Source organism: Apaloderma vittatum, unplaced genomic scaffold (genome assembly GCF_000703405.1).
Source record: "Apaloderma vittatum isolate BGI_N311 unplaced genomic scaffold, ASM70340v1 scaffold41310, whole genome shotgun sequence".
In the NCBI taxonomy this organism is placed as follows: domain Eukaryota; kingdom Metazoa; phylum Chordata; class Aves; order Trogoniformes; family Trogonidae; genus Apaloderma; species Apaloderma vittatum.
In genome coordinates this window covers 1,402-11,829 of record NW_009693638.1, presented here as the reverse complement: position 1 = coordinate 11,829, position 10,428 = coordinate 1,402, and the positions used below count along the sequence as shown (strand labels likewise).

General features: G+C 50.0%; 1 protein-coding gene across 1 annotated transcript; it reads left to right on the top strand.

Moving 5' to 3' along the window:
- Positions 1–1,292: 1,292 nt before the first annotated feature.
- Positions 1,293–10,154, top strand: IP6K3 (inositol hexakisphosphate kinase 3). Its single transcript, XM_009879443.1, has 5 exons — positions 1,293–1,491; positions 6,109–6,331; positions 7,461–7,633; positions 8,253–8,428; positions 9,684–10,154. The coding sequence occupies exons 1-5, from the start codon at positions 1,293–1,295 to the stop codon at positions 10,152–10,154; spliced, it is 1,242 nt and encodes a 413-aa protein (XP_009877745.1).
- Positions 10,155–10,428: the final 274 nt, after the last annotated feature.

The window sequence follows — 10,428 nt, the reverse complement described above, 5'->3', positions numbered from 1 at the left end:
AGGATGGGGAATACGCTGCATTACAGTGGTTTAAGCTTCCAGGTTCAAGCTCTGGAGGAAAATCTGAGCCTTGCCCTGCTTGCAGAGACTTGGGAGCAGCCTGGTCCTCAGAAGGATGACTTTATTTCATTTTTTCCCCACACGTTTTAGTTTGGGCTCTGGAGTGTCTTCCTTTGATTTTACTGCCTCGATGGTATGAAGCCAGACTGCTTCCCCAGCATAAATTTCAGCTCAGGTGCCTTTTTGCTTTCCTCAGTGGCTATGGGATTCCCCTGCCCGATATCCACCAGAGCAAGAGCCGTCCATGGGCTCCATAAAACGAAGGCGTGGGTGTTGATGGGTACTTGCAAGCGAAGCCAGGGTGCTGCTGCTGAGGCCATATGGCCCAGAAGTGGTCCCTACCCACACTTTTCCTACCTTAGTGGTTTAGAGCCAGGACTCGTTGCTGTCAAAATCAAGGGGGAATTTCTCTCAGGGGCAAGAATCAGGGGCAGATTTGTTGCTGGATGTGGCTGTAGCAGAGGGCAGGGCTGGAGAGCTCAGGGGAGCCGGCGCTTGGGTGCGAACTCTCTGGGTGCTGGTTTGACACGTCCTCGTGCCACGTGTTAGCACGGTGGAGGAAACGCTCCTGCTAATGCCCAGGGAATGCCCCAAAGGGAGGTTTCTTCAGAAGGCTCAGAAAATGTTGCTAACCCCTTCAGCAGTGTTAAGAAGCAAGTGACTGCCTAGGGGCGTGAGCTTGCAGAGGCTTTGTCAATAAATCTCCTTTGCAAGGAAAGTCCTAGCTTGGGAAGGACTAAGAGCATCATTAGCACTGTCTCGTAAAGTAAACTGGGGCTGTTTCGCAGCAGGGGGTGTCATTAATACAGTGTATTAATAACCTGGCATTACCGGTCCAAGGAATGCCCTGATCCAGTTGCTTTGACAAGGACACCGCATTAACTCGATAGCTCTTCTCGATCGTTCCCTTCTGTTTCTTTTGTCCCCAGCAGATCTAAACTGGATCTTTTTTGGACTCTGCATTTCAGGCTGGAGCTCCCTGCCAGCCCCTGGGCACCTGAAGATCTCATCCCTCCCGGCTGTGCCCTCGGTGCCCAGCACAGGCTGCACCCTGTGGTGGCTCGTCCCCCTTTCTCATGCTCTCCTCCACTTTCTATTTTGCAGACACCGTCGGTGGAAACCTAGCGTGGGTTCCAACAGACCCAGCGCAGCGTGTCCCAAATCCCTCTCGCGATCCCCCTGCGCTGCCGCTAAAGAGGAGCGAGCCCCCCCTCCACCTTTCGCCCAGCACCATGGTGGGTCAGAGCCCCCTGGACCCCAGCGAGAGCAGGACCGCCGTCCTCCTGGAGCCCTTTGTCCATCAGGTGGGCGGCCACATGAGCATGATGAAGTACGACGAGCACACAGTCTGCAAGCCCTTGGTCTCGCAGGAGCTGAGCTTCTACGAGTCGCTACCCTTGGCCATGAGGCAGTTCACGCCCCAGTACAAAGGTAGGGGGAGATGGTGGGGAAGGAGCTGCGGGTCACTGTTGTCGCCAGGATTAGTCCTGACATTGGGATAAGGGGCGAGTGGCAGCACGGGATGTTCCAGCTTGGTCGAGCTGGGTCTGGGCTGTGGAGACCCGTGGCTTGTGCAGGTTTTGCTGAACAAGGATGTGTCCTGGGTGAGCGCATGCCCGGAGGAGGTCTGTGAAACTGAGAGGGTCTCTGATGTGTCATAAGGCTTGGGCGCTGGCTGATGGCACCAGGAGGTGCTCCCCTCGGCCCATCCCCTTGCTGCCATGGGCGCCTTGGCATGTGGAATAGGGCTGAAACTGGTCTGAACTGGAGGCTAAGAGCATGAACACTATCCCCTCCCAAGGAGCCAGGAGCCTGGGCACAGAGGGTAGACACAGGAGAACCACAGAAGAAGGGGCAGGAGTAAGATGGGATTTACCAACAGTGCTTGCTTGGAGGATTTTGCAGGTCATGGCCCCAGATAGTTTGGTCTGATGGCACGTAAATGATGCAGGAGGAAAGCAGGACTAGGAGAGCCTTGTCCAAAACAGCACTCCCAAGATCTGACACGTTATGTGCTCTGTTTAGTAGAGCTTTGAATGACCCGATGAGAATAGTTTTCTGTACCAGGGTGCCTTTTCCCCACGTCCATCGTCTCCTTGCTCCAAGCCTTGGTTTTAGAGAAGGTGAAGGTTTGTGTCAGAGGTGGAGAAGCTGTTGAGGGCAAGGAAAGGGTTGGGGTTGGCACCAGCGCAAGCTGGAGGAGAGATCCTGAGGTCAGCCTGAAATACTGAGCCTAAAAACTCAGCGCAACCAGAAGCACAGATCAGTGAACTTCTTAAAAATCACATCCAGGCAGCTGTTCTGCCCCAGGCGAGACCTTCCCGGGACAGGGAAGAGCCTCCCGCCTGGACCCCATCACTGCCCAGTCCCCTCCTTCTCGAACTCTTCTTGCCCTGAACCACTTTCCCAGCTGAATTTCTCATTTTAGGTACTGAAGAGCAGCCCTCGCCGTCTGTGGGGGTCTTGGTACTTTTTTTAAGACATCCTCCCTCCCCCGCTTTCTTATTCCTTTGCTATTTCTGCTTTTACTGCCAGACTTGTGCTGCTCATAAAGCTCCCGACCCTGGATTTTTTTGCAAGAGGCGAGAAGCTCAGTTGTCATGTAAAAACTTAAAATATCTTTTGGTCCTTCAGCGTCAAAGAAAAGAGATCTAAGTGTCAGCCACGGTTTGGATGCGCTTCCAATCCAATCTCTCCCAGAAAGTCAGGGGCCTTTGCAGATTTATGGTACAATATTAAAAAGATGCTTAAGAGAGAAAACAAGTCTTCCTCTAATTTTCTTTAGCCGGGGCCAGGGTTTGGTGCTGGAGAGTTGAGCCTTGCTCTGTCTCTCTAATAAAGATGTTAAACAGTCCCAGCTTATCAGTTCAGGGATGGGCAGGTTATTAATACTTTTTTGTCTCCTTTTTGTCTTCTCTTGCAAGTCCCAGTGAGTTTTGCAACGAGGGGTAATTAAATAGCAATTCTTCTCCAATTTGGCATTGGGCGTGTACATTTTTTTTTTTCTGATTGTAACTGTCCCAGCCCTCAATACCAGGAAAATTAAAGAAATTGAACATATTTTTCCCATGAGGGTGATGGCAGGGAGGAGGGGAGGCTTTGAGCATCAGGGGGAATAATCCTGAGGTCTTCATCACCCGTCGACATGTGTCCACGTTCCTCATCTCTATTCTTAGGCTGCGGGGGGACGGCTCGGGGACTCTTATGTAATGGTGACATTATGTGCGATGCTGATCAAATGTCATCATTCAAATCTAACACCGAGTCGGCTGCTTAGAAAACGTCCGCTCCTCACTTCAACCATTTCAGGCAGGTTGGTGACCTTGGGACCAGCTTTTCCCCCTTCCCCAGCCCCTTGCAAACCTCTGCCTGTCCCTTGCAAGGGAATGCGAGACTTGTTTTCAAGCCCAGTTCTGCTCAGATTCTTAGTGCACGCGGCAGCAAATAAATGCACTTGTAAATTTAAAAATAAATCCATGAGGGTAGAGCTCCTGGGGATCACTGGGATGCCACTAGCGTGGTGACAGCACCCGTAAATACCCTGGTGCTGGACAGGAGGGGCATTGTGGGTTTGGTGACACTAAAAGGCCAGCAAAGACAAGTGCCTAAATACATCTTTGCTCTCAGATAGATGTTTTCTTGTGGCAATAAAAGAGAAAGTCGGTAGCCACGCATTAGAGATTTGTTTTGCAGATGTAGGTCACTCGCAGGACGTATGCGAAACCCGTACGGAAGCGCACCAGGAAACAAAAGTCTTTTTCAGGCTGAGCTGTAGGTTTTTGGAGACAGGCGTTTTCAGCTGGAAGGAGCGAGAGGATCACGTTCCCTTGCAATCTAACCACTTGCTCTTGCCTTTGAAAATCTCCCCGTTAATTTTCATATTAATGTAAGATACTTAAGAACTCTTAGTTTCATGCTATATATAACACTTTTAGGGCCAGATTGTTAGCGCTATGTAAATCAGCACAGCTCCATTGGCTTGCAGATATGTAACTGGGACAGTTTTTAAGGTTACAGGCTGCTATAGAGCTGTAACCGAGGCGGAGAGCTAGATTTGGAATCGAGGACCCCATTCGCCTCGCAGTGACTTTTTAAAAATCAAAAGGCTTTGAATTAGGCAAAAGATACGCTGGCTTTTTTTTTCCTGCCCACCTCCCCTGAAAATTCAAAGCAGGTATCGGAACCGATAGGGATTTCATGTGCTTTCAGGTATCTGTAACACAGATTTCTTTACAAATGGGCCTCAGCAAAAGATTAGGTGTGTAACTTCGGAGCCGAAGGAAGGACAGAGCTCCCTGTGCTCACCCTCAGCATGAGCAAAGGATTGAGATAGCTAAAAATATTACTTACCCCTAATTAAGGTTCCCCCCCTCCCCAAGCTCCCATGGCATAGCAGCCAGTGTAAATTCCTCCCCCATTTCAGTGCAAAATTAGCTGATTTAACCGAGCCTGCCATGGTGCACTGTTTGGATTAATGCTGATTTTACAGCAAAAGGGACCAGAAATGGTTGTGGTGCCTGAGCAGAGGGGCTGTACCACGGATGGAGGGGAAGTACATCCGAATGCAGGTGGAGCTGCAGGGTTATGGGAGGGATGAGCACCCTGAGTCTAACGAAGGTGGCTCCAGACCCAGAGGGTTCCTGCAGTTTGGGCAGTGAAAACCTCCCTCAGTCAGCAAAACTCAGCAGGCAGGGCTGTGCATGCACACAGAGCAGGCAAATCCTTCTGGCTCTGTTTACTTACTATAATCTCGCTTTAAATGGAGAGAAGGGATTCTGCGTATTTATTTGCTTTGGCGAATTTGCCTGGGAGAAGGGAGCTGCCTTGTTTGTTAAGCTGCCGAAACGCATCTCCCCGTGGTGCCCAACAGACCAAGCGAGGATACCCTGGGGACAGTTGGATAAAACCCAGCTCCACGTGTTGGGGCTCTTTCCAGTGTTGAGTTTTGCTGGTCCAACAGCCTTGACCGTCCTCTTTTGGATCTGTCTTACTGCAGACCGACTTGAAAGCAGCCGGGCACGACTCATGCAGCTGGCATCCCCTGCGAGCCCCAAAGGGCGATGCTCTAAAAATGCCTCCGCTGCTCTGAGAGGCTCAGACGGCCCTGAGAGAGCTGCAGGAACGGGGCTGCAGTTATCAGCCTTTCCCAGAAAGGTCAGAGCTGTCTGGTACACGAGCCGTGTCATTTGAGACGCGGAGGCAGCCGTCCCCATGCCAGGGATGGGCTGAGATTGGGCTAAATATGTGATGGTCTGAGCGGCATTCGAGCCCTGCAATTCCTGTTAGAGTCAAGGAAAATTGCAGTGCTAAAATACACAATGATGTTTTTAACACCCAGGGTGGAAACTAATAATCCCTGGTCATGGTCATGTTCCCCCTTGTGCGTGAACACCGGACATGTGAGGGTCCGGTCCGTCCCCCGTCAGCCGTTCGGGTGCTGGTCCTTGGCACTTGAGGAAGGACATGACCATGACAATATACGGGCATCACGTAGGCAGGCAGCGCTGCCAGCCCATGCACATGCCTCTGCCCTTGCTCCTGGGGGGCTCTCCAATTAAAGGAAACAGTTGGCATGCTGGTTGCCTTTGGAAAATTCCTGGTCCCCAACCTTCCTTTCGCTTCCTGCCAGTGAAAAGCATTTCCAACCTGTCTCAAAAAAGTGAGACATATCCCTTGTCATAAATAAGCCAGGAGCTTCGGGTCCAAGGCGAGGGTCTTTGCTGGGTCACTTGCAGCATAGCAGAGCCTGGAGGGATGGAGGATGAAGGAACACGATGTTCGGAGCAGGCAGGTTCCAAGCCAAATCTTGAGAGGAGGGAACATTGAAAAAGTCTGTGGCTGTTTTCCAGGGCTTCAGACAAATGGTGTTTACCGGACCTCAGATCGGAGTGGCATCAGTGTGAGAGGCCACAAAAATACGAGGAGGCAGCGGTCCTGCTCAGCACCAGCTCTCTCAGGAAAGCTGGACCACCTTGGGCTGGTGCAGATGGTGGCCAACCCATGGGTTAACCTCATTCTTGTTTGCTTTTCTCCCCCTTTTTTATCCAGGCATTGTGTCGGTGTACCTCAAAAAAGACAGCCTCGGCAACCTGACCCTGCTCGCCAGCCCTAGCCTGCAGGCGGAGAACTGTGGCCGGCTGGACAACGCCCTCGGTGACTCCTCAGTGACAATTTGGCACAAACGCAAGTGGGCTGCCAACACCGGCACCAGCGCCGAGCACACGCTCGTCAAGTGGAGCCACACGCAGCTCACCAAGACCTTCAAAGACAGGTGAGGGTCTGCCGCCCCCCGCAAACATCGTCCTGGTCCTCGCCTGCCGTTAGGGTCTAACAGGGATGGTTTTGGTAGCACGACTCCTGGTTTAAAGCAAAGTGAGCAAAAGCAATGCCCAGCCAAGGCGAGGGAAAGCAAAGCCCAGCTCGGGGGCTTCATGGTGCATCTCCTCCCCTGCTTGTAGATGGAGCGGGCCAGGTTTGGCTATAGCTGAGATGCTGTTGTTCAAATATATGCCTCAAATCCTGCTTTAAACCTGTTTCCTCGGAGCGTCGCACGCTCCAAAAGGAGGAGAGGCCCCCTGAGGCCAGCCAACAAGCAGACAGCATGTATCACACTTCTGCTGGTAGCCAGCCAGAAGTAGCAGCCCCCAGGTGGCTTAATCCTGTCCTCATCCCAGGGGAGAGCTGTCTCTGAACGGCACTGCTGCCGTGTTTGCAAGCACACAGCAACCTTAGGGCTCACAGAGGCTTTCTGCAAGACATCTTTCATCTCAAACTGGTCCAGAAAAGACTTTTCATCTCATACTGGTCCAGAAAAGCCAGCTATGACTGAAGGGTGCAATATTGCTACGGTGAAACCACTGCCCTTGGTGTGATGGGAGATATGGTTTTTGGATGAGTGAGAGGTGTCCCTGCCCACGACAGGGAGGTTGGATTAGATGATCTCTAAGGTCCCTTCCAGCCATTCTATGATTCTATGAGATCAAGGAATGACCCTCCAAGGAGAACAAATCTCCCCATCGCTCCCTCCCCTCCCCAAAGCCAACCCCTCTAAACTGGGAATCGTTCCTATTGTTGGAAAATTTGCCCATGGCATGCCCGTTAGGTAGATAAATAGAGATCCCTGGTCGTTGGTGTTATGAATGGTGCTTTTCGCAGGAGCCAAGCACACTTTAAAATTGTAATGAAAGAAAATATTGGCACCTGGCAATAGCTGACTTTCTGAAAATTACTTTTACGGAGTAACAAAGGATCTCTGCAGGTTGGACATGATGAATATGTTTCCTTTGAGAGTCCCTGAGAATTCACCTTACCAAGTTTGCCGCTCTACAAAAGAGGAGGGGAGGAAATATTCTCTTCTGGAGCTTATAAACCAAACGTGTTCTTTTGTGTGTTTTGTCTAGCTGCCCGGGGAAGATGCTATTGAGGCCAGACCTTCAGTACCACACAGATTCACTTTTGGAAGATGCGAATGGAAACCAGCCAGAAAGAAAGAGCTACAACCCCTGGGGACTGCACTGTCACAGGCAGCACCTGAACCGCATGTCCTCCAAGCATAATGAGAACAAACTTCATCGTATCCTTTTTCCTCTCTCCCCTCCAGCATAGTCTTGGCTACAAACAAGAGCTCATAATCAATGTATGTTTTACTGCAGGGCTATGCACCCTTTCTCTGCTTAGCCTTTAGGGAAATACAGAATATAGTTCCTCTGCTATCCTCTCCCTCTGTTTATTTAAAAAAATAAGAACAGAGCAAACCCACTTCTCACCAAGTGTATTCAGTGTAAGTCAAGGATCCTCTTGGCATACATTTGAAAACACGACTGTACAGGAATTAGCAGCTGCCTCGCCTTTTATTTTCCTATTATGCTTCATTACCCACCATTCATGTGAGTAACACAGTTCAACAACTTCCCTGCACCCAGTGGAGCGAGGCAAGGTGTCGGACTGACAGCCCAGGGCTATCGTGTCACTAGAGAATGGAGCTGTTGGTGCTTTAATTGGTAAGACTGGACTAGCGTAAATTAACTGAAATTGGCAGCAAGGGGCCCACAGCAATGACATGTTGGCAAAATTGGCTCCGAAAGTCTCATTACAGTTGTGAGCTATTATGGAGAGTGTCAGCAGTTGCTCTGATTTAAGACCTCTTCTAGTTAGAATGTAAAAGTATTGGGTTTCCCTTGACTTATGTTCAGAGTTTCTGTTGCTTGAAAACGTGGTATCAAAATACAACTATCCCTGCATCCTGGACCTAAAGATGGGAACCCGGCAGCACGGCGATGATGCCTCGGAGGAGAAGAAAGCCCGGCAGATCAAGAAGTGTGAGCAAAGCACCTCTGCCTCTCTGGGTGTTCGCATCTGCGGGATGCAGGTAAGATCAAGCCTCAGGCCTTTTGGTATTTGCCCATCACATGACTCGACTGGAAATCTGAAGGGGCTCTTTTTTGGTGTAAATCGAAACAGTTTTAGTCTCGTCTCCCCCCAGATACAGGCTGTAAGAACTGATCGCTCAGCTGCGTGTCCTTCTCCTCAAACAGGAGAGGATGCTTAGGGAAGAACACAGAATATGGCACACACAGGGTAACCCTTCCCTCGCACCCCGCTTTGACCGCCGGAGATCTGGCTGCTCTCACAAGCGGGGCTGCACAAGCACCACTCCGCACCATTGTCACCAGTACGAGCAGCTGGAACCAGTTTACCGCAGCCGAGAACCTGCCTGTACACGAACACAGACTCCCCTCTCATGCTCAGCTCTAGGCTGCTGCACAAAAAAAACCCCACAAAACAAACCAAAAACAAAAGCAGGAAAGCACCCCGTTGCCCTGCTCGTGCCTTCACGGAGCTGCCTCCTCCCGTCGCCGCAAGAGCGAAGGGTTTATTTTGTGCTAAATATTATGGTTTCTCTTGCCCAAAATTGCTGCCCTTCCTTCTAGAAACCGAAACCTCGCATTTGTTTCACTCACACTTCTCAAGCAGTTATTCTGCTGCTGCCTGAAGGATAATTATGAGAATGATGATTATAAAGCACGTATATAGCAGCGTAAACACTCGGCATCAAACCCTGTGTCCTTTTCTGGTCTCTGACATCCTTCTGTTGAGCAGATTATCCTTTAAATTACAACTGGCGTGAGAGCTAATTCTGAATTCCCTCCTTCATTTCTTACTCAGTGTTGCCAGTGTCACACACAAATTTCTGTCTACATCTTGCCTCTCAGTGTTTAAGAAAACAAGATTATTGCTACCCATGCAATACGTACCACGAAAAGGCACAAAGCTGGGCTACTCCTGTACTGCTGCAAGCACCTGCCATAGCCAGAGGGAAAATGCCCTAAATCACTAGTGACATGGCTATGACTTACAGCTATTTGAGTTTCTCAAAGAGGTAATTTATAGCCCTAGAACAAGAATCTGCACTAGTGGTTTAAATTGAACAGTTTAAATCTGCAGAAAAGACAGGAGGTGGGACTCAGCGAGAAGCCTGCAGTGCGTTGCTAGATATTGCTAGACTGCAGAGGATCTGCGTCCCATTCCTCAGCCTGGGTCTGAACTCCCTACATTAGGACAAAAATCTAGAGTTTTGGCAAAACTGAACAACTGAATCTGGATTGTTGCTCTCTTCCCTCAAGGTTTACCAACCAGACACTGGCCATTTTCTCTGCAAAGATAAATATTACGGCAGGAAGCTCTCTCCTGAGGGATTCAAGCAAACCTTGTGCCAGTTCCTGTGCAACGGTAACCACCTCCGAACAGATCTCCTGGAGCCCATCATCCTGCAGTTAAAAGCTCTGCTGTCTGTAATTAGGAAGCAGAGCTCTTACAGGTTCTACTCCAGCTCACTCCTCATCATTTACGATGGACAAGAGCCCAAGGAGAACACGGCGCCCTTGGATAACCACCTTCACTTCCAAAAAACAAACTGCGCCACGCCACACGGCAGCCATCACTCCAGAGTTGACGTCCGCATGATAGACTTCGCCCACACAACTTTTAAAGGCTCCAAATGCAATCACACCACTTACGACGGGCCAGACCACGGCTATATTTTTGGCCTGGAGAATCTCATCAAAATCCTTCAGAATATCTCTGAAGGAAAATGAGAAATTCCGTGAAAATAGCCTGGATTTACTAGTGACCGACAGCCCTGGAAAGCACTGCATTGGGTCGGTTGTTTGGGACCCTCACAGCTGCTGGATGTCACGTGCATGGTTTGGAATGAGAGCACAGACAGCTTGCTAGGAAAAAAACCAACCCACAAACTACGTGCCATTACTGAACTCAAGCGTAGAAAGCAAAGAGCTGAAGGAATCTGTTCTGCCTGCAATCAATCAGAAGATTTATTTTCCTTTCTTGTTTTACTGCTGTCCTTGATTT

Coding starts and splice junctions, on each gene's coding strand:
- IP6K3 (XM_009879443.1), top strand. CDS start 1,293: ATGGTGGGTCAGAGCCCCCTGGACCCCAGCGAGAGCAGGACCGCCGTC. Junction 1,492..6,108: donor GTTCACGCCCCAGTACAAAG/GTAGGGGGAGAT, acceptor TTTTTTATCCAG/GCATTGTGTCGGTGTACCTC. Junction 7,634..8,252: donor TAATGAGAACAAACTTCATC/GTATCCTTTTTC, acceptor ACTTATGTTCAG/AGTTTCTGTTGCTTGAAAAC.